The sequence below is a fragment of the Ornithodoros turicata genome, chromosome 3 (genome assembly GCF_037126465.1).
Source record: "Ornithodoros turicata isolate Travis chromosome 3, ASM3712646v1, whole genome shotgun sequence".
Lineage (NCBI taxonomy): Eukaryota > Metazoa > Arthropoda > Arachnida > Ixodida > Argasidae > Ornithodoros > Ornithodoros turicata.
Genome location: NC_088203.1, coordinates 77477733 through 77501812, shown reverse-complemented (window position 1 = coordinate 77501812; position 24080 = coordinate 77477733). Strand labels below are relative to the sequence as shown.

The 24080-nt window shown below is 46.1% G+C and overlaps 3 protein-coding genes across 3 annotated transcripts; 2 read left to right on the top strand and 1 right to left on the bottom strand.

Annotated features, from left to right (window-relative positions):
- Positions 1-237: 237 nt before the first annotated feature.
- On the bottom strand, positions 238-14773 carry LOC135388674 (protein misato homolog 1-like). The gene is made up of 14 exons (XM_064618377.1): positions 14443-14773; positions 14160-14249; positions 13971-14092; positions 13639-13708; positions 12858-12903; positions 12252-12387; positions 10476-10590; positions 9554-9700; positions 6101-6247; positions 5866-5997; positions 5473-5654; positions 5321-5395; positions 685-803; positions 238-596 (listed from the first exon to the last, which is right to left on the bottom strand). The coding sequence occupies exons 1-14, from the start codon at positions 14515-14517 to the stop codon at positions 400-402; spliced, it is 1653 nt and encodes a 550-aa protein (XP_064474447.1). The 5' UTR covers positions 14518-14773; the 3' UTR covers positions 238-399.
- LOC135388673 (protein fem-1 homolog CG6966-like) lies at positions 14761-21016 on the top strand. The gene is made up of 4 exons (XM_064618376.1): positions 14761-14962; positions 16991-17140; positions 18471-18804; positions 19537-21016. The coding sequence occupies exons 1-4, from the start codon at positions 14903-14905 to the stop codon at positions 20850-20852; spliced, it is 1860 nt and encodes a 619-aa protein (XP_064474446.1). The 5' UTR covers positions 14761-14902; the 3' UTR covers positions 20853-21016.
- Positions 21017-22082: 1066 nt separating this feature from the next.
- Positions 22083-23686, top strand: LOC135388675 (homocysteine S-methyltransferase YbgG-like). Its single transcript, XM_064618378.1, has one exon. The coding sequence runs from the start codon at positions 22709-22711 to the stop codon at positions 23627-23629; it is 921 nt and encodes a 306-aa protein (XP_064474448.1). The 5' UTR covers positions 22083-22708; the 3' UTR covers positions 23630-23686.
- Positions 23687-24080: the final 394 nt, after the last annotated feature.

Genomic DNA, 24080 nt, shown 5'->3' with positions numbered 1-24080 from the left:
GTCAGGGGACACACACAAATGTAGCATCCACATTGCCATGGGCGGGGAGGTTCAACCGCCCCCGGAGATGTACCTTCGGTAGTGCATTTGGGAGAAGGAAACACCTCCTCCCCAATGTAAAGCCCCTAAGACCTTCCCCCCCCCCAATATATATTTTTCTGGCTATAATGCCGCACATTGCATATGTTTATGCATGCACCATTTTCTGCTTCCTTATTTACACTGCAATACCACAGGTACACACAATTCATTTATTATAGCTTTTCGGTGTAAAGAGTGATCAGTACAGGTTCAGAAAAGCACAAAGTCTTCACCGATGAATAAGTTTACCAGGCTTCACAGAAGCACATAGAAGGAATGCCACTGCATCACCAGCAAAACTTCATTTGTTTGTTACTCCTATGACTCATATGCATATGCAAGTTCCTGAACCCTGTTCAGTGCCTCATTGAAAGAGTCAGTCTCAGTGCCTGTGAGCACACATCGGTGAAGCTTTGACAACCGAAGCTTGGAACCTGCTGCAATTGCTTCGTGCAGAGGGCTGCCAGCACTTTCGTTGCAGGAGAGAGTCGTAAGAGACGGCACTTGATCCACACCTAAATAAATCCAGAGTAACGAGAACACATCTTCGTGGGCACTGTTATCACAAGTACTAATGAGAACATTAATAAAATTGGAACTTACCTGGTTTACTTCTCACTGTACCACTAGGCAAAATTAATCCCTCAGACGACACAGCACTCCCAAATATGCTCGGAAAGGGTGAGTGTGTTCGTGATGGGTTTTGTACTCCCCGCATTAACCTTTTGAGGGAAAGAAACTATGTAACTACATATTTAAATATATATTTATGTAAATATACGTATTTATTTATACATTCAACAAAAAACAGCAGAAGTGCGATAGAAATAACACATCCATTTTAATTTAGAACATATTTTTGTTTGGCAGATGTGCATGCAAACCTTTTGTCTGACAAAGAGTTTATTAAAGGTAATGGATTTCATCATGAAGCTATAATTTTGATGTTAATATATAACATTGATTTTTCAGTACATTGCTGCCTTCCACTTGCATGTTTCATCCATAACACTTTCACTTTATCGTGTCACATGTAACCTTCCCCAAAGCTATTCTTCAGCGCCAGCAATATGTATTTACTCACTATAGGGGCAGATCCAGACCCCTCCCCCTTTTTCTTTCTTAAAGGGACTATGAAACGATTTTTTTCTTCGTTTCGTTCGAAAGAAGACATTTTTCTGAGTCTAGAACCGAAATTTTACTTTCGTCGCGCGAGCGGATTTCTCGGGAGCGAATTTAAACGGAGCGGCGAAGGGAGGACAGCTGGCGCCGCGCCGTGACGAGCTGCCGAGCGGAGACACAACGGGTAACTTGACGCGACCACGGCCGGCTCAGCAACACGTCATCGTGACGTGTTGCCGAGCCGAGGAATCCCGCCAGGAGCATGCGCCGTAGGATCCCGCATATGCGTTCATCGGGAGTGGAAATCTCCATGACAGCAGCTTTCGCGCGATCGGCAGATTTCGGCAGTGGCGGCAGCCACAGCGCGAGCTCGCGGCATTACTTGCCATTGTGCAACACCGGTGACGTAACGGGGAACCGAAGAGCGGTCCGTACAGTTACACCATCGGCAGGGAAATATGTGCGGGAGAGGAGGAACGCGGAAGAGACATTTCCAGCGCGCGCTCCTCGCAGAGTGGAGCGATTTCGTCCGGGAAAATTTGTGGCATATTAGTTTCTCTGCGGGAAGAACAGTTTCCATCGAAAAAAAGTATGGGGGTTCGGGAAATTTCATAGTCCCTTTAAAGGGGGGTTCTTTGTCGACGCGCCCATTGGGGGAGGAAGACACAATCTCTAGCCTGGTGGTGGGGGAAGGGGGGGGAATAATGAGTCGCCTCTCCAAAAAGTTTACAAGTGCTTTTAGGCAGGGGTCGGAACCGGTATTTTTTTTTGTCCGGTTCGGGTTCGGGTTCGGGTTCAGGCATATTGGTTCGGTTCGGGTTTAGCTCCGCTGAACTGAAATTATCAGCTTAAACGGTTCAGGTATATCGGTTCGGTTCGGGTTCGGCTCAGGGAGAACCCCCCCACCCCCGCACATACACAGACAAAAAAAAATCTGTCAGCGGTCGGGGCATTTACAGGGATTGGAACAGTTACTTTTTTCGGCCTCGGTTTAACCGGTCCATGGGCAGTAATTTTGCTACATGCAAGCAAGCTTACGCTCACCGTACACGATTGTAAGAGAAAGGTGTGAGATAACCGTTTCAGGTGAGCGAAAAAAAGGTCGGTCAGTAGTACAATTAATTCACCTCCGAACCAATTCCCGAACCGGTAACCGTATCAATTTTTTCCGGTTCAGTTCCGGTTCGGCTCAGGACAAGCAAAAAAATTGTTCGGGTTCGGTTCGGGTTCGTCAGAAAATAACGTTTTTTTCCGGTTTTCGGTTCGGGTTCAGTTCCGGTTCCGATCCCTGCTTTTAGGCAAAGTGTTGGTGGGCTGGATTTGGCCATCGACCAAGCAATTTTGACGTAGCGAGAGGGTGAGAGTCCAGCCGATTTAGAGACACTCAAAGTGTGGACCTGAAAGGTTGGTAGTGCGGGCAATGAAGGAGGATGTGCCCTAGATTTTCCAGAGCACCGGAGTGATGGCATACAGGAGAGTTAACTCGTCGCAAGAGGTAATGCCACATTTATTCGCATCCGATGAATTGACGCGTCTTGACCACGACCTACTAGATTATAGCGACCATGTCATAATCGGCAGCACCTATGTGGAGCCCGTCCGCGGACGTACGACTACCGTAGCAGACGACAGCAACAGCTTCTATGAAAACGCGTAGAATGATGGTGGTAATTAAGTTTAGAAAGAAGCATCTCTCATGGGACATCCACCGCTTGTATGAAAATACTAAGGTAAGCTGAAGTACAAAGTATTGTAGAAATTGAGGAAGCAATAACCGGGCCAATGACTAGCGCCACTGCTAGCCTTCAAATGCGGCGCTGGGAAGGGGTGCCTATGACATGGCCACTATAATCTAGTAGGTCGTGGTCATGATGAAAGGTGTTTTGTGGCATCCGGAAAGCGAGCGTTGGAACAACTCTTCTTAGCATAGATGGGGGGAAAATGTCAATTGTCCACTGATGGGAAGTCAGGGGAGCAACTAGACGTCGAAGAATGGAACAACAGTCTCATCTCAGCAGTGCATTTCTCAACGTCTCCGATATGAGAGAGCTGCTTCTGCGGCGCAGTCTGCCTGTTCATTCCCCATGACACCACAATGGGCTGGAACCCACAGGAGAGCCAGCCTATGGCCTGCTTTGTACACAAGCTGGTAAGCCATCCGTCATTAGGGGTGCAGACAAACCTGGTATGCCTGTGTTCTCAATAGCTTACATTATCCATTATCAACATTACCCATTCTCGCGGGCTAAAATCAACTATGTGCTGCAGAAAGAATAGAATGGCATAGAGTTTTGCAGCTGCTGATGAGGTTAGATGCGACAAGCGTCATCCTTGCGCTACGCCTTCGGATGGCATTACAACGGCTGATGCAGATTTGCCATTTCAGGAAGCGCCATCCGTGTATACTGCTGCAGAAGTGGAAAATTTCTCTTCTGCCAGGGCATAAAAATGGGCTCGAAGGACTTGAGGGGGCACTTGGTCTCGTCGTTCCCAAAGATCCTGAAGATTCATAAAGATTGGGTGGGACCGGCAGGGACCAAGGGGCTCCGTACTAAGGACGTAACACCGCAGTAAGGACGCTTCCGGCGGCGATACATCCTTTGCTATAAAGCCAGTGAGGCTCGGGCGTGTCATATGCATCACTTTTTGGGGCGGTATCACACATGCGAGTCCAGCGTAGATCCGAGTCCATGGCTACGTCAAGGAAGCTATGGAAACGTGCAGGCTGAAGCTTCTTGGCACCAACCCACAGAGGGAAATTTGTCATAGCCTTGCGTGTGAACGGGAGCTAGACGCACTTTTCAGGTGAAAGATCCATCCCAAGTTGCGTGAGATACTTGTGGATGTTATTTAAAACCAGTTGCAAGTAGCGCTGAATGGCAAGTTGTGATTTTTCTACTGTCCGAAGGGCAACGGCATCAGCATACACAGAGGATGCCACTTTTCGAGGAATTATCCATTTTAGGCCCACCATCACCACATTAAAGAGTGTCAGACTCAGGATGCTTCCTTGTGGAACTCCTTGATGAACGTGATGCTTGGGGTTTTGCGGAGAGTGACAGTTTGGTCTGTAAGGAAGTCCTAGAGCCAGTTGAAGAGTAGACCGGGTACACCAAAAATGTGGAGGGCCTGTAGCACACAAATGTGAGCTTGATGTCCAGGAAAACCGATACCACAATCTGCCGTTGAGCACGAGCCTGCTGGACTGTAGAGGCTGATGAACGATGAAAGAAGGGCATTGTTCTTAGGCACTTGAGGCTTTGTGTGTTTATCCTTTCTTCTGTGTTCCTGCCTCAGAACATCAATTTTCATCGTGTAGAGACTAGTTCGGGCAGTGGATCCATAGAGCTTCAGTGGCGACGAAATCAAGCCATTTCCTGAGGAAACACACCTTGCCAAGATGTATTATATACATGAATGAGAGCTTGGAGTGATCGTCCATCAAGATTGCCACATAGGTGATTTTATCGGATACTGGGAATGAGCCCACGTTCACAAGCTTCAATGCTGTGTTTAGCTCGATTAGAGTCAAGTCACGGTCCATAACCTCCAGTGGACTGGGCCAGTCTTGATGAATTTCAGCCATCAAACTCTGGGCAAAAGTACTGTGTATCAGAGTTGTCGAGGCTGTGGCCGGTGTCATTAATACCGCACATAAATCCGTCGCGAGTGTGTTTTCGTCTACACCCTTAACAATAGCCAAGGTTGTGAGAGGATGCCTTTGCGTGTGCGCCTCTTTCAGAGATCGGATTGTCCTCCAGATCTTTGTGGCCCGGTCGAATGGTGAAAGGTGTTGACAAAAATTATGCCAGTGCTTCCGGTATTCTTTCTTAAATGCTCGTACTAGTTTAGCTTTCATCCGGCGGTATGCGATAAGGTCTGTAGGTTGGTCAGTCCGACAAGCTGTTCTTACTAAACTTAGTTCCGTATATAACTAATTGCTCTGAACTGTGGAGGAAAATGTTGTCTCTCTCGGTACTTCCTTTTAGGTACCCTGCTCAAGATGCAAGTGCACTTTGATGTTGCAAGTACTGTAATGTGCTCTGGTAGTAGTACAAGTACATACCACATATTTACAACCCTGCATTTTGTAAAAGAAATCGAGCAATGACCTTACATGAGACCATCGTGACAATGACGATCAACAAACTTGAAGAGAGCCTCTTGCCGAGCCTCAATGTGTGCCGGAACCCTACAAATGTAAAGGCAGGGTTACGAAGCTGTTGGGCAAAAAAATGTGCGGTTACAAGTCCCTCAAAGCATCTTTACCTGGATATCATGTCACCAGGAAGTCCACGGATGACAGCAAAGGAAACTGATGATCTGTCAGAAGGTTTAATTCGCGCTGGCACCCCAGGTGTGAGTGGGCTTACGGAACACCCTTCTTTCCAATCTGCAACGTACTGCTCTGCAGCTAATCCCATTGGAAAGGCACTTCCCAATGCAAGAGCCTATAAAAAGGTAATTTCATCTACATTAATTACTCAAATTGCAATGACACCGGTTTACAGTACTCAAAACCAGTGATTCTTGGCACACAAATTTAATCCAAAAGTCTGCCTGCTCGACACTTTGAATGGTAAAAGAAACTGTGTTTAATAAGCCCTACATTGCACTTGGTGCAATTACAGTGAATCTCGACAAGAACCTTTGCATGCTCACCTTCCGGCCGTATCCGGTCAGTTGGCCAATCAGCTCTGGAATGCTCAGGGGATCATTCTTGAGTTTCAGCCCACTCCACATGTTGTCAAGTGCTGCAGCTAGGATGGCACTGGTATGGTAAGGCAGATTCTCCTTTGCACGGTAAATCAAACAAACAGATAACGATACTTCAACGTTAGTTGTGCCAAGAAACGTAGTGGATTACACGTTTGAAGAAAACAAGCAAAAAGTGTACCTGGAATGTGAGGTGAGGGAAGGGCCTTAGCTTCGGCTCAAACTGGCTTTCCGAAACACTGAGGGGGCAGAAAGCGGAGGAGAGCCTGGAGAGGGAATCGTAACACATGACTGCATTGAAGTTGCGGAAGGCGGCCTCCATGGTTGCCTGAAATATTGAAGGGATTGTGGCACTTTAATACATGCGCTTCATTTCATCATGCACAAATTGTGTTGTGCACTAGGGTACTAAGGAAAAAATAATTATTTTTCTACGTAACTCAATTTCTCCATATTTAAAAAAAAAATTTACTTATCAACTTGTCTTATTTTTGTACGTGTCGTACTTTGCGAGATATAAACCCTTGAACACACTTATGTACTCCATTCCCATTGGTAAGCACGTGGCCTCTCTCGCACTTCCTCACTGGCAGAGACACCTGTCGCAACGTCAGAACCGCACGAGTTTCGGTATTCGCTGTGCCAGTTTAACTTGGAATGCACGTTCACATCGATGCAAATAAATACATTTTACATTTATCCGGAATCACTTGAGATGGAGTGTCGCAACCCCTTTGACGGGCAAAGTTGGGCGCAATGCCAGTTATTACCGTAGCGCAAAACTTATTTTTCATTTTTTTTTCTGGAAACTGCACAAAAGAGCTTGCTGAACATATTCCAAGTATCATGCTCCACAAAAAAACGAAGCTCACAATATAAACACAAGCAATTTCTTCAGCTCTAGCGAGCGTATTTACCGAGAGACAATGCTATTCTGAAAGCATAATCCATACGACTCTCTTCTGCCTTCCCTGTGTCACTCAGCTAGGTCATGAAGCACCCATGTATTGCAATGCCACATTCCAAGAACTGGAGCTCCGTGGTGTTTTGCACTCCTCGTCAATGAAGGGGTCCCTGTTGTGATAAGCTGTGGCGTGCTCAGTGCACTGGTTCTGTGGACACTATGGCGACCTCACCATAACACATGTGGTACTACGGAAACAGCTCTGCCCCATCTAGTAATCTTGCACTCCATTGCAGGCAATGCTCGTGTACACCTATGTTTCACCAGGCTTCAGTGCTATCAATACACACAGACCAAACTAAACAGACCAAACTGTGTGTTAAATAACGGAGGCCTTTGCCATCCATATGTTTGGTGAGAAACGTGTCAGCTCACCTTCCTTATATAACCAGGAAAAGGAATTTCTTGACGGTATACGAAATTTGTTGAACCTTGGTGAACCCTCAAGGTCAGGAGTATGACTGTAACACTTTCTAAGTTACCACGTGGTGAGTCTGTGAAATTGCTGACGTGTACTGGGTTCTGATATGCGCTATGATGATCCGGAGGTGGTTTGTCCCATTTATGTTCCAACTCCTTGCCCACATCTATTGCTGCAGTAAGCCGATATGATCCTGTATTGTGACTGGTTGATGGGGTGCAACATTAACCATTTGAAGGGTACGGGTGCACCAGTGCGTCAGAAGCTCTCTGTTTGAATTTTCGCACCCTCTCTTTATGGTGCTGCGGCGCTGCTTTGGGAGTGATGTTTGGCTGCTCGAGGCTTCTCTGTGGAACTGTGGAGCCATCTGTGGGCTATTTTTACAAGTATACTGGAAATATCGCTGGAGGGTGAGCATCGCCGGTACTGCGGATGGCGGTGCAGGGAAGTCGGACGTGTAGGAGGCACTTCGCTTGCACCAACAGGCAACGCGGCACGCTCAGCTATGGAAAGACACCGAATTCATATGCGTTGAGTATGACAAAGGTCTCTACATACAGCTGTGCCTTAATTCATGTGGCACCATACTCTCACGAACCTTTGCAGACAAGAGAAAAACACAAAACATGTTCTATTATACATAACCGAAGTGCAAATATAAGCAATATGACTATCAAAGGCCCGTGGGATATTCGTAGGAATACTCGATAAATAACTTTCCAGAATTCATCAGGTGTGTACATTGTTTATGAAGCACCTTACCCATTTTGGAGCATAGTTGTAATTTTTGCCTGCCCTTCAAGGGGGTAAATGACCATTTACCTAATAAGTAAGTGGCTATCGGTGGTATTGGTAGTGGTAAGTGGCTATTGTCAGCAAGGCATCGCAGGGCGGAGCACGAGTATGACAGAGTGTAGTGCATATTTTGTCGGTTTGTAGGCACTCTTTTTCTACTTTTTACTTTCTACTTTTCAGCGCCAGTAGTTGTTGGAAAACTCAATCGGCTATGTAGCATATTGCTGCCAAAAAAGTGTACCACTTGTATCCCTATTTAGTGCCTCTTTACACGTCGCCTCTGGCGATGAAACACCCGAATCATCATCATCATCATCAAAATAAAGTGGTGGTGGTTGTTTAATTTGAAGGCTCGCTGTGGTCCCAATTATTTGACCGCTCTTCCAAATCCTGGCTCATTCGAAACTAAGCATGTCAAGACGGGCTAGTTGGTTGGTACATGATTTAGAAGAAGCAAGCTAAACAGAGACAACCTCAACACACAAGCTCGGACTAACAACTGGCACTTTATTATGAAACAACAAGGGGGAGAGGGGGAAATGGAAGAAGGCACTATGAGTCACCCAGAAATACCAGTTCCTCCGTGGACAGCCGGACTGAAGGGCGGCCTTGAGGATATTCCAGGCAGGCTGGCCTTGTTTAAGTCACCCTTCAGTCAGGCTGTCCAAGGAGGAGCTGGTATTTCTGGGTGACTCATATGGCAAATTCAGGTGGTCGTTTCGTGGCAACGCGGCCTAGTGCTCGGAAATTTGCTAGGTCGGCGCCCGTGCTGGATTGCATGACCATAGCCACCCAAACATGAGTGCTAGGAATCTAGCGGTTTTAGTCGCTTGGATCACGCTGAGGGCATCGCTCTCGCTCGTCTTCGGGTTCCGTCATCTGCTAACCCGTGTGAACTTCTACGTGCGGGCCAATGAGGACCCTCACCACCCTCGCGGTGTGGATGTGACGACAGCGGATAAAGTTGGGCAATCCGCCGCCCGGTCGCTTCGAGGCCAGGCGGAAAAGTGCTAGCTGGCAAATTCCTGGTGCTCAGGAAGTGCCACGAGAACACACGAGATTGGTACGTTTTGACCAAGTGAACTTTTTGTGAGTGAGAGAACCCAGTTCCGAAGAGAACCGAGAACAGAGAACGCAGTTGCTCGGAATCTGGCAAAGACATCTGCCAGGAAATGACCACGTGAATTCGCCAATAGTGTCTTCTTCCATTTCCCCCTCTCCCCTCATTGTGTAGTAATAAAGCGCCAGTTGTTAGTCGAAGCTTGTGTCTTGTGGTCGTCTCTGTTTTTCTTGCTCCTTCTATCATGGACATTCACAACTTATTAGGTTGTAAATTAGAAAGAGTAGAGTCAGGATGCACCGTGGTGGTATCTTGCGGAACAAAGGGTATAGGACGTAACCTCCCGTGTTTCGGTAATGACAGTACAAAATGTAATTCAAAGCAAGAATCCTACCCGTTCCTCTTTCAAGATGCGGTAGTGAGGCTGAAAAAGTGGCCAACAGAGGGAGCTCTTCCGAGGATACTCGTCGTCAATGTGCTCCAGCAGGCCGTTGCACAAACCGGCAAACCCATCGTAAGCATCAAACATAACGTTGAAGGCCTGTAATGGTTATTGGATATGTAACACTGCAATGTTACTGACCAGCCAATGAGTACCGTTTTTTCGAGAATCTAAGATGGCCTTGAATCTAAGACTACCTTGAATCTAAGATGACCCCTGAGTTTAGGGTACACAAATTTAGAGAAAAAAAAGTAACCAGAGATTGGGAGGCAGTATAACAGTTGAAAACAATGCACGATGCCATTTATTCATCACCACTTTCTTCGCTGCTGTTTTCTTTGTCGCTATCTGCCCACAGCTCATTGTCCTCCGTTCCGTCCCAAAGCGTTACACAAACCATACTTTCTAAAAGCGCGCACGACAACATCGACAGGCGCATCGCACCAAGCATTCAAAATCCACTACGCTGGCGCATTAGCCATCTTCTAACATTCGCTTCCGATACCTGAAACTGGCTTGCCACCGCTAAATTGCTGCCACATTCCGTGGCGAAAGCGATAATTTTGCGTTCGAACGCAGCAGTGATGACGCCATGACAGTCCATCCCCATTTGCATTGGTTCGTTTGTTTCACGCTCACTGGCACTGACAACCGCAACACGTGGTGTCGTTCATGCCACGCTATTGGCCTGATCCCGTCACCTGGTCCCGCCTCTCCCCTGAACTCGTTGTGGCACGGATATTCGAATCCAAGATGACTCCAGACTTTGGAACGCGGGATTTTGGAGAAAAAAAAGGTCGTCGAGAAAATATGGTAAAATTGAAGCTAAGGCACAACTAAAAAGAGGAGCGATCTATGTCAGTTCAAAAATTACCTGCAAGCAATCACATTCTTCGACGTACTGTCGTAGGTGGTTCAGAAACCCATCATGCCATTCGGTACTTTCACAAACTTGGAGACCTAAACCAAACTGGTCAAGGGGATCTTTGCTGCGGAGAAAGGTTTGGCCCCATTAAGCATCTTGAACATGAAGAAATATAAAGCTTTGTACTAGCATATCATGATGTCATAGGTCTGCTTGACTCCAGCACGAACCCTTGCCCTCACTCACTCAACTGCCTGGCCCTAATATCATGTAAGCGTCCCCCTTACAGACGTTATAGGACAACAATGGTATCTGCAATGTCCTTATTAGGAGTCCTTAGGGGGCCTGGTAAACATGGCCTCAGGTTGTACCCAAAGAGTATTCTTCGGGTGCATGCAGCTGAGAGAGAAATTTTGTTACACCAGTGCGTGCAGGCACACGCAGTGTGATATCTATGAGAATATCCCAGCTAGCAAAAATACACGTCCACAAAAAATGTGTGTCATCACTAGACCCCGGATTCCTAGGCAACTGCCTATTTTTTTTCATGTGGTTGTAACAGTGCCTTTCCAATACAGGAGCACAAACTGGGTGCTGCGGAACGTCCTGTATCGATTTGATAGTGCCTATAAATGCCTATTCCAGTGCTGGTGCCTATTGTAGCGTAGATGCCTGAAACTCCGATTAAACATTAAAAAAACGTCTACAACAGCCCTAAAGCGGTGGCGAATCTGCGTTGTCCAGGCGAAACTGACACCGGTCACGTCGCACGTCCTTTTGAAACCATCAATCGCTCTAAAGAAGCGAGTACAGTATCTCAAAGGTGCTGGAATGTAAGCTGAGAATTGAAAATCGGTTACTCGGTACAGTCGTTTACTCGTTCTTTCTCTCCCTTCCAGGATTGTGTTGTTTGGGTTGTTGGGTCATTATTATGAAATATACACAATCTAGAACTCTCAACGCTATTGCTTGTTACATCTAGAAGAGCCCCCGAAGCGACTTTAATTTTTTTTTTTTTTTTTGTACAACGAATCTCCCATGCTTAATCGAATCTCACATACGTAAAATGCTGACGAGGGGGCGTGATGTACAAATGTAGGTGCGGGCTCGGTACAATCCCTACAGTTTGGCAACCTGAGGAAGCTGCCCTCCTCGCGGGCTGTGACGCCGCGTCCAGTGTGAGCAGAATAGATCCCCCATATTTGCCTACTATTGAGAGCCTTGTGGTAATGCCGAAAACGAAATCTAGAATGCGAAGCTTAAAAAGTTTGAGGACTAAGAAATTTGCGCGTTAGGCCAAAGCCTCCGATGCTCGAAACCCATCTCGCATATCATCAGTGTGCTGCCCGCGACAAGTCCTTCTGAGAAGTGTCGTGGAACCGGTGACAACGGCTAGAAGCCTTGTGACCGTAGTAGGATGGATAAGTTTTGCATTTCGTACAGCAAAAAGATCAGAAAAAAAGTCAAAACTCCCATTTACAGTATTGTTCTTGCGGATGGAACTGATTTATTCGCTTTGCTTTTGCACTTGCGGAGATACAGATAAGAAATCAACAATTTATAGTGCCTATATTATCATTTTTAGTGCCCAAACCTGGATTTTTAGCACCTTTTATAGGCGCCTAAAACAAGGTTTTTTTCGTGCCTACAAATCTGGGCTCTAGTCATCACATTCGCCAGGTACAAAATCTCACATCGTTGTGCTAGTACAACATCGTATATCTCGAGGAAAATTGGTCAGTGCTTAATTCACAAAGAAATATAGTTCAATCGGGGGAAGCTTACTTTTCGTAGACATAGTCCTGCAGCAGATGTATGCTTCGTGAATGCAGACGGGCTTGAAGGAAATCTGACCACACTTCTACATTATTTTCTAGCTGTTGCTGCTGCTGTGTTCTACCACTCGTCTGTGGTACTTCACCTGAAATGGAGTAATACGAAATTTTGAAAGCAGCATTTGACTCCAGTTTTGCTTTAGCTTACAAGGTGCTTCAGGGCATCTCTGAACTGATACAGGTAATATTCGTTGATATATGTACTACATCGATCAATTCTACTACCTTTTCCATGCACATCATCATAGCAGCCATTCCTACAACAATAACGCAGAATGTCGCTGGTCCTTTTTGTTTCTTTACAGGATCGTGGCATTAGGGCAAAGAGGGGTGCTCAAAGACTGGGACAAGCCAGCAACTACAAGTACATGAGGGATGCACCGGTTTCGTGTCCACAGCCTTTTATACTCCGGGGAATTCATCCTAGCACCGAGGATATGCTCGAGAATGAACTCGAGTAACAGCCTGCGTTCCAATCCTGCTTTATTCTAAGTAGGTAAACGGTTCAAATGCTCAATGCTCAAAACCACGGGCAAAGTTAGCTAGATATACGTACTCCGACAAACATCCTTGTCTTCATCGTGCTGCACCCCAGACCCTTCCTACATAGATCAGAAAAAAATTCAGCACTGATCACGTATTTGCTGCACATAGGCTTTCCGGTTTTCAATATTTAACGAAAACTGCCGATAACAGCCCAATAGCGACTTTTTTATATGTTTGGCAAAAACAAGTAATCATAGACAACTGCTGTGAGAAGGGCACGTGGTCCGCGCTCAACGGCTCTTTGGAAGGTCAGACAGGGAAAATTGTCCTGCAAAGGACACTAAATCTAGATCGTGAGTCAAATACAATGGCCCTTCTGGAGTCCCCCACAGATGTTGCCAGATCACACAAAATGCGCGATAACATAAAAAATACGAAGTTGTTCTCGACAAGTGGGGTTCTGTAAGAGAGAAAAACCTTACAGTAACAATAGACAGTTCCAACGGCTGCATTCAGGACAAGGTAAGGATGTGTTGTCCCTTCAAGAAGTCAGAGTCAAGAAACAATGTGTGGAAAAAAAAGTGCTATGTAATGCGAGTCCCTCAATATGTACACAACAATCTACTACAACAACCTGAAGTTGTAGATGTGCTTATCTTACCTGCTATATTATGAAGATGTAAACAAATTAAAACTTCTATTACTGAATTTTCGTTTTTCACCTATTTGCACCATCTCAGACATAATCAAAAATGTTTTTGCCACAGTTATCAAGTTTCCAAGAAAATTGGCAATTTTCGAAAACTGCAGAAAACCAGAAAACCTAGTCACACAACAAACGTAACTTATACCTCGTCCTTCGACTTTGTGCACGTAGGCTTCCTTTCGGGCTCAGTCTTGTGTATGGTTACTTTTTCGGACCTTAGTGGACATCAACATTTGTATTTGTTATGCATAAGCATAAATAATGATTATAATAACAACACTGGGAAAATGATTTAAACGCAAGCGAGCTGGCAGCATAGACCCGTAACAAACAAAACAAAAAATCTGAGGGAGACTGCCAGAAAAATGCACACGAACAAGGTGAAGTTCATGAGCATTCTCTTGTCGTTGCAAATCTCCGTTGTTTTTCATTATGGGTGATAATGATTTTGTATTGAGCTTGCAATTCTTTGCGTACCAACATATATACTCTTTTGCTGGAGATGGCAAAGGGTCATAAAGTGAACCTTCTTGACGCAGAGACTTCAAGCTCCCACGAAGGTCTACGAGAAGCAGCCGTGGTGCATAGGTGAATTTCCCCTATAATTCAACAATTAAATCTCGGTTAACGAACAGATATATACCTTTCTGACAACCTATTACTTACCCTAGGGCTCAAACCTTCTCGGTAGAATACATCATGGTTGAACTCATGAGGAATTTTGGTGTCAGCCTGGTCATAGGAAAAACATGATTCCTAGAAAAAGGTGTATTGTTTCTTATTCAGAAAACATTGAACAAATGAAGGAACATCTCTAGTTCGCCCAGCACATTCCACCCTGTAAGGGCAGACGTCTCCTATACTTTTCTTACAAATGAACTCTCCATGAAGAAGAATTTACTAAATGGAAGGCTAGAAGTAACGTCTGCAGAATGACATGTTTCCTCACCTGCAGGTTCCAAATGTGTGAACCCACATAGTTAGCATAGTGTCCCAGCTGAAGTGAGATGACCTCCCTAGACATCACTACCAATCGTGCTCGATTCAATGCTATGCCATGCGCTCTTGCATTTGAAAACACATGGTGACAGTCGATCTATGTGTCGTTATTTCTCAATAACAACTTTCTGTCGCGGCCACTGCACGAGGCTAGCCAGACTTTCGCTTTTCATCTTCTCTGTTGTTACCATGATTATTACAGCGCTCACGAACTCACGAACACTCACGAACGTGCCCACTCGTTCCTTTTGCGGCTCCTTTTTTGCCATAGGTCACGTGCTCCGAAGCCCATGACCATGACGTCATTTAAAAGTCTCCATGGCCGCTGTTGTGGTCATAGTTTCATCCGCGGCGTCTGATTTTGCATCAGTTGCATAAATTTCTTAACACAAACCAGCGTTCGTATCGCCATGGAATTCAAGAGCGTCGTGTTTAACGCTGCAAAAGATGGTAACCTAAAACGACTCAAGGTAGGTGATGTAATTGACGCTTTCGATCTGAAGTTAGGCTTACAGTAAATTGCTCACACTTTCTTATTTCCTGGATCCTGCTTTTTCATTATTGTTGTTGCCATAAAGTTGCGATGTGATAGTGCCAGCAACAGAAAACGATGGCATGGACTGCGTATGAGCTATTGCAGTGTCCGCATGTCCACGGTTGGTCAACCGACAGGGCCTGCAAAATCCATCGCGCTCGGTATTTTGGAGACTGTCCAGAGGTGTTGTAGGAGTAGACAATGTCCAATATGACCTTCCGCAAAAATAAAGTCTTAAGACAGTGCACTACCGTCGTCGTCGCGTGACTCTTGAGAGCTGGACATGAACGTTGGGAGCTTTGCGATGGTTTGTGTTCCTTCCTGCAGTAACCGACTTGGAGTATGTGTTACAGTCAGTATTGGAACAGCCGGGACTATGAAACACGTTCATGTGTGTGCAGCTAGCGGGGAAGAACGTCTTAGCAGCTCCAACTTCGCTGTATAACTATATAACAGTGTACTGGTTGTCCCTGGCCCCTTCAACATGACAGCCGTACATCTCTATTTTTATTTTCTGCCCACTGCTGATCTAATGAAACTTGAAAACACTCCCGAATTACAGGAAACTGCGCAGACAAGTGTTGGCTGTGACTTTGGTCATAATATTTGCAAAGGGCATCGCGGAAAAAGCTGTGTAAAGAGCAAAATTACTAAGAGCATGCACTTGGTAAGGTATCAATGAAGGAGCTGTCTAGAGGTCTGTCGAACGGACCTGATTCTTTATACATCGGAGTCCGTCGGATGCACTCTGCTTTCAACATCACTGGGTCCCCTGGATGGGTTCTGACAATTTTATATGCTCGCTTCTGCTAGAGTCACTCAATACGCTTCGCTTCAGAGTGTTGACACCAAGTTCCAAGAGCGAGCATGCGTCATCTTGTTTACGCGCCACGGTAGCCACGCGCACTTCAGGCGCATTTTAGCGGATGATGCCATCTATCGTGCGCGGGTGAAATATTCCTTTATCTAGCAAGCAGCTCATCAAGGTTGACGGCATTGTGCTCACCTTGACATCCTCGGGACACACTGGTGGACAATACATGGATTATCGTACAACAATCATTCACGCTTCCCCATCCAACAGTGAGCATTGTCTTAGTCGTCTTTGATCCTCAACTGGGGATGGTACCGGTGTGGTGCAGAAACAAGATGGCGCTCCTGCTCTCCCTTGGACCTCAGTGTCGATACTCTGAAGCGAAGCTTATTGAGTGACTCTAGCTTCCGCCAAATGGTCACCTGACTTGATATGGAATGGTGACAGGAACCTAGCTAAAAAAAGTACTTAGTAAGTACAAGTAACATTGGCTGGGGATTGTTTTGGTTGAACACACCATTCTGCGAGTCTGCTTCACTTCTCCCTTTATGCAATGTTGGGTTAGATCAAGTTAGGTTAGGCAACTGAGTCTAGTTCATCATGTGACGGACAGTTCGACGGACCCCGCTGCATAAACAGTCAGGTCCATCGGATGGACCTGATTGTTTGTACACATGTTAGTTTTGTGCAGCTCTAGGTTAGGTTAGGTTAGGTAACTGAGTCTATCGTTAGATTAGTCCCAAGTTAGCTTCGTGCATCTTCTGGGTGGTGCCGGCATATCAGACCCTGTCGCATTCTTCAGATCACCGACCGTCCGACGGACCTCTAGACACGGCGTTCTATGAAAGTGTAAATATCTAGAAAAACCCAAGGGATCCTAGATGTAGGTGAACATTATCACAGCAGTCACTGAATCGCCTCGTGTCAACATTAACTTTGCCTATCTGACTATGACCTCTTCCTCTGGCTTTCTGAACTGTTATATTTAGCCTTACAATTTCTCCGTGGTGAGCTTTTGGTAGCTGTTAAGACATTGTTTACACCATAACGTCACTGTCTTTTCAGTTCTGTTTTGGAGGCAAAAAGTTAGCCATTGCACTAACCCTTTGAAAGAATTAAAAATAAATGTGCCGTTAATGTTACGTCTAGGTGTTCTTGGACCACAGACCAAAGGACGAAATGGCTATGCTCACTTCCGCGAAGACCGATGGTTCAACACCTTTAGTAATGGCAGCTCGAAATGGCCACTTGGAAGTCATTGAGTACCTCATAGAAAGGTGCAATGCGGATATTGAACAGGTATGCAAAGCAACTAACTTGTCTTTTCTTCAAGGTTAAATGGACTCGCAAACTATGATTCAAAATAAATGAGAAATTGAGTCATAATAATACTAATTTTAAAGTTCCATGTCACGTTCTAGCAAAACCTCCCAAGCTGTTATAATGTTAGTTAATCAACTTTGTGTCAGTAGATGGCAAACTGTGCAGGAAAAATAACCGTTGGTAAGCAAGCCTGCTTAGTCGTCGACATTACATAACTAAGAGTCAGCCAATTGAGATCATGTTTTCAACAGCGGTTGGCAATCACAAACATGCTTTCAGCGGTCGTGGCCAGGGAGACGAAGCACCGTCGTCTGCGATCAGTGATTGAACGTCGCCACGTACTGAATGGAAAATCATTTAAAATAAAGCGCAAAACGGTCCCATAGCTTTCTCAAGACTGATTTTCTGGAAGGCGTGTTGCACTTTTTGTCTACAGTTCCATTCATCATCTCAAAATAAACTTGTTGTTGTTTGTCTACAGATTTAGATCTACAGGTTCCAAGTTGAATTCACAGAACGGCGAATCGCAGTAGCAGACTAATTCTGACTTTATATGTCCACGTAGCGAAGGAGGGAGAGGAGGAAATAAGCAGGCCTTCTGTATCTAGGTGGCGTTAGCAGAGTAATCTGCATGGCACTTACTAGCTTTACTGACATAAGTGTGAAAGGAGTTTAAATGGGCAATAAAGTGCAAAAATATCTCCTCGCAAAATGAAAAACACAGTTACCTTGACACCAACACAAAAGGAACAGGATTCATCAGTTGTGTCGTTCCTTTTTTTATTGCTGTTAAGGTAATAGCATCTTTCGTTCGACAAGGAAAAATTTTTGCGCTTCAGTGCCCCTTTAACATGACAAAGTCCCACTTGGGAGCAGATCATGTTGCATTGTCAGGAAATATCTTTGAAATAGAGCACTGCTTGGGCTCTATCCTTGGACCGAGCCCGATCTTCCTTGGATTTACCTGCCAGGTTTCCCAGGCCAGGCCACGTGCCCGAGAAATTTTTAGACTACCTGGCGCATCAACTACAGAGTAGCTGGCTATAAAAGTTGACCGTGGCTAACTCACAGTAGCGTAGGACGGGCCCGATCCGTATCTGGGCCTGTCCCATGCCCACAAGTGTCGTTCCCGAGGCCAGCACGGCCCTACCAAGAGAACAATTACTCCGTAAGGCTCAAGCTTTTGGGTAAGCCTGAGCCGGCGCAGTGCTCTACTTTTGCAGTGCTTTGGCAAAAAACGATTTTTACAAAATTGTAGTCTGTCCACTTTGCACGTCTTCATATTACGCGCATTCCCACATTGCAGGTAGGATCTGTCACGTTTGACGGGGAAACAATCGAAGGAGCTCCTCCACTGTGGTGCGCTGCAGCTGCTGGTTATATGAACGTGGTGCAGAGTTTAGTCGTGAGAGGAGCAAGCGTCAATGCCACCACGTCCACAAATTCTACACCCCTCCGAGCTGCATGCTTTGATGGACACTTTGAGATTGTGCGGTTCCTTGTGCGACTTGGTGCTGACATCGAGATTGCCAATCGCCATGGGCACACGTGTCTCATGATAGCCTGCTACAAGGGGCACCTTGACATTGCTGCATATCTAGTAGCATGTGGAGCTGACGTGAATAGAAAGAGTGCCAAAGGTAAGCCACAGAGTGTCTGTTTCCAGTTACGGTCGTGAGCCTCCAAAGGCCGCTGCAAGAGCGTCGAAATGAAATGCTTTTTGGTTTGTTTCGGGTTCGGTTCCGGTTCAGCTCCGTAGTTCAAATATATAGGTTAGATTAACCGGTTCAGAGGCTGTAAACCTGTTCAGAACCGCTTTGAGGTTCTAATATGCTACAAGATTATAGGTAGCCACTGAAAACAATACAAGATCTCTTAGTTACGCTTTTTATGCATTTATTTCTGTTCTTCGACAAACAGGACCCCCTTTCATCCCTTCCCCGAGCAACATGCCGCCAATCTAGGCAGGCAGACCGCTCGAATCCCCACGTCATCCCCACCACACACCAACCCAAACCGGACCAGTATCCCGAACCGGTAATCGAAGTTTTAGGTCAGTTCGATTCCGGTTCAGCTCCAAGATGGCGCTACTACTTACGGTTCAATTCCAGCCAAAAATTATGGTTAATTTTGGTTTTCAGTTCTGTTCGACGCTCTGTATCAAAATATGACTTGAACTGATGCGACTGTCCCTTTAATATTAGGTGTATCGTAGCAGTTTGGATGTCTGTGGGTAACTTTTTTGTGTCGGGTAAACTTTGATAAGCAGATTTTCTTAATTGGGTCAGAGAAGAGAAATGAATTGTATCGAAAATTTTGAATATTCGTGTTCCCAGACTTGCGCCATAATGTTCTGCTTTGCTTCACTCCAGGAAACACAGCACTACACGACTGTGCAGAATCTGGTAGCTTAGACATTCTACGTCTGCTCCTGAACCACGGAGCAGTCTCTGAACGAGACTCCTATGGTCTCACTCCCCTATTGGCTGCAGCTGTAACAGGTCACGGACCAGTTGTCGAGTACCTTTCAACGCTTGATAGCTGCTCACGCCTGGAACGCATCGAAGCCCTCGAGCTCCTTGGCGCCACGTACATCGACAAGAAACGAGATACATCGGGAGCACTGCGATTCTGGCACCGAGCACTCAAAGAGAGGCACTGCAGCAAACCACCAATACTGAAACCAAAGCGAGAACCGGCTGAAGCCTATGGAAACGCTGTTGAAGCACAAACACTGACTGACCTCGAAGACCTCTTCTACGATCTGGACCGTATGCAGATGCAAGCCTTGTTGGTCAGGGAACGCGTCCTTGGCTCAGCGCACCCTGATACAGCTTACTACATCCGATACCGTGGCGCAGTCTCTGCAGATTTGGGCGACTTCCCCCGCTGTCTTCGCTTGTGGCTCTATGCTCTCGACATGCAGCAGAAATGCCTCGAACCACTAAGTCCTATGACGCAGAGCAGCTTGCTATCGTTTGCTGAGCTGTTCTATTTCATGCTCGTGGAAACACGATCACGGTCTGGACCTTCCAGGAGGCTCCCAGCCCTGGTGTCATTTGGCGACGTACTTGCCGTTTTCCATCGTGCTGTCAACGAACTGGCATCTGCCCCGATCCTGTCATCTACGGAAGAAGCAGTTCATCGCACACTGGTTGTGGCCTTGCAGCTCTGTACCATTCTTTGTCGTCTGTCTCCTTGCCCAGAACAGGAGGAAGAACTGAAGAGTACAGTGTATCGTCTCATTAAGCTCAACGTACGTGGAACAAATGGAGAAACGCCATTACACCTTGCATGTCGCAGGGACCCAAACTCTGCCCCATCGAGTCTCGGCACTGCTTGCATTGTGTCGTTCCCATCTGCAGAGCTAGCCAAGCTACTCCTGGAACTAGGCAGCGATCCCAATGCAGTGGATAAAGATGGCCGAACACCCCTGCACACCTCAGCTAGGGCAAAGCCCTTTGCTGCGTTTGCAGTTGCTAAGGTGCTCCTGGCTCATGGTGCACACCTGGATAAAGCGGACAAGATGGGGAATGTGGCGACAGACTACTGCTCAAACCTCTTAGACAATAGCCCCTTGCATTATACCAGCTTGAAGTGCCTCTGTGCTCGAGTTATCGTAAGGCTACGAGTCCCCTACCGTGGATTTGTGCCCAGGAACTTGGAGGATTTTGTTGAGTGTCACTGATCATAAAAGATGGGACAGGAGAAAGTTGAGTGGCATTCAACATTTTCATGTTTTATATGTCCAAAGGAAAAAGAACTTGGGGAAGAGTGGTTTTGTTTCACCATATGCCTTGGTTCTCAAAGGTCGAGATGCAGTGTGTAAAAATAAAACTCAGCTGGCAGCTATGTATTGTGTGCAAGTGCTTGTAGCATGGCTTGTAGCAACAATCTGGACCCAAACCAAATCATGCAATACATGTATTTGCAACCAGTTACGGTACAGTGTCTTTTGCCAAGCAGTCAAGCCACCGGTTCATAACAAGACCTGCTGATTACGGCGCCATTTTATCAATCAACTCTATTACTCTCACCCCAAATTGTCAAGGGATATTTATTACATAGCGTTATAAAGGAATGTTGTACATAGCGGGCCTGTTAGAGTCGACCCTGTTATATTAGATATGTGTACAACACTGTTGCCTCAATGTTAACCTGGAGTAAAAGTTCTACAGGAAAGGAGGTAATCGTGAGGAGAAAATTGAGCCTGTTTGCTAGTGTGACTGTAGTGTTCGGGGTCACTATCTTGAATTGTCGCATACTGAGCATTGCAGTCACATTAAACGTGATGGGACGGCTGTTTCTATACAAATCGCGGGGGAAATGACACAGTTAACGCTTGCTACGGCACAGTAGCGTAGCCAGAAGAATATTTCGTGAGGGGTTTGATGGGAACTTTACATAGGGGGGGGGGGGGCGGATTTTGCCCTATTTTCCCACTGCCAAAAGCAGTACCAAAGGTACAGTTTCAGGAGTTTGAACCCCTCCCCCCTCTGGCTACACCAAATCTACAGCATATGCACAAGTTATGGGCCCCAGGCCTTTTTTTTTTTTGGAAGCTAGGGTTGCTTTGTCTTGGGAGGTGTTGGCTGCAAGTGGCCAGTGGTTTATCCAGAACCCCGAGCATACAGGTTGGGGGTCATTACCATAATTACGTGATAACAGGTTCACGTGCCGTTACATGCCTAAAGCTGAAACAGCAAGCCCCCCTGCGCCCCCCTCCCCTGTATTGGGGGTGCACAGGTAAAAAAAGTTGGAGGGTGCCAAACAATTTTTTTTTTTTTTGTGGGGGGGAGTCTGGATAAATAACTGGCAAGTGCAATATTTGCTCTGGAACATTGCCGTGGTTTCGGTTTCATTTTACATGTCACGTGACGACAACTGGGGACTACTTCTCATTGCGGCGACTGGCAGCGACCAATATGCATGGCCATGGCATGGCAATCATGGAGGAAGGAACCACCCATAGCCTCCTATATACTGATCAGTATATGAACCACCATGATTTCAATATCACCAATATGGTGAACCATAATGCCAATATTATACCATACCAATATGGCTATGCCATTTTGCAGCATATTCGATACCTCGGTTCCTCGGCAACGTAAAACAACCTGGATAACGAAAATACAGCAGAGGCACGAGGCGACACAAAGCTCGCAACGAGAGAGAGTGGTCAAACATCACGGCCGAAGAAATCAAAACGGCGGAGACTGAAGAATGGGAAAAGGAAAGTAAAGAAAAAGTTGCAAAGTATACACAAGTGAAACCCGAAGTTTGCACAGACCACGTGGCAGCACAGACAGAGCCATCGTCACGGAACCTCACAAATTCAACATTGGAGTTAGACCAATGGAATGATATTGGAGTCGGTCGCCAACCGGACGGCGCGACTCGCGTACTGTGGTAGTGAAACGTAGTCCAGTGTCCAGTTTCACTACCACAGTCCAACCGCAGTCCAGTGAACTCTGCTCAAACACAAAAAGGGAAGCGACGTACCTGAACTGTGCTACCAGCTGTGCTATAGGAGACTAGCATATGGCCCATCAGACGGTACGTGTTTTAGACGGCAGTGCCGGATCAGAACTAAAAAAGCTGGGATTTGTTCGTGCTAAAGACCCCCTCTGGAGCGCTCGATGCCTTGTATCAAATCCCAGAGCTGTCATAGACTTGCACAAACGATATATTGAAAGCGGCAGTGACGTGATTTCTACGATCAGCTACCAGGCCGGAATAACGAATTTGCAGCAACATCTGAAAATTAGCAGTGCGGAAGCTGAACGCATCATTGCCAGCAGTTATGAGATCGCCTGTACGGCAAGACAGGAATGTCAGCGACCTAATGTAGTCATTGCGGGTTCTATTGGTCCGTACGGTGCAGCCCTGGCCGACTGTTCGGAGTACACAGGAGCCTATGCCGACCACATAACCACAGAGGAATTAATGGCTTGGCACAAACCACGGCTTCAGTGTTTACATAGGGTTGGCTGCAACTTATTCGCTTTTGAGACAATCCCGGCACTTTTAGAAGGACTGGCACTTACGAGATTACTCCGGGAGTTTCCAAACGCAAAAGCATGGTTAAGCTTTTCGTGTCAAGACGGCGAACATACAGTCAAGGGCGAACTGTTCTCAGATGTTGTTCAGAAGTGCCTACAGGAAGACGTTGGCCGTCAGCTTGTAGCCATCGGTGTAAACTGTTGCCCGCCGGAGACGGTCTCAAGACTACTTAAAACCACAGGGAGACTCACAGTTCCGTATGTGGTGTATCCAAATAGTGGAGAGACATACACCCCAGAAGGCTGGGTTGGAAAACAGGACCTAAAACCTCTTTCGTCGTACGTGAATGAGTGGATTGAGCTGAATGCGCTATTTATTGGTGGCTGCTGCAGAACAGGACCAAAAGACATTGAAGGCATAGTCAATGTGGTAAGGCTAAGAAATGACTGTTCAGCATAAGTGGTTGATCCTGTGTTCAATCTTGAGTTCGAAGTACATCAGTTTCATTTGTTGTTGCTTAATGTGTATAGATTGAAGCTAGTCTATGCAGTAAATTCCCTCGTTTTATGAACAGCGTGTCGTAGGACGGGAGAACGATCCTGAACACACCTTTCCAAGGGAGTAGAAGGTCTCGTCTAGGAGGATACACTATATATAATACTGCCAAAGATAAACTGAAACACTCAGTAACAAGGATTGGGGTGAAGTCATCTGGACCCCCTAGAACCTATGTACTCTGGACTTTAGACCTCAGTTTATGACAGGGCAGATTAAGCTGGCAGCCAAGGTCGACAAAGCACCTCGTGCCAGTGACAACCAAGGTAAAACGTATGTACCAGGAAGGAGTTCCAGGGGCAAGAAGTTGAAAGCAACTGTCCTCCTGGGCCAGAACCTTGAACTTTCACATAGC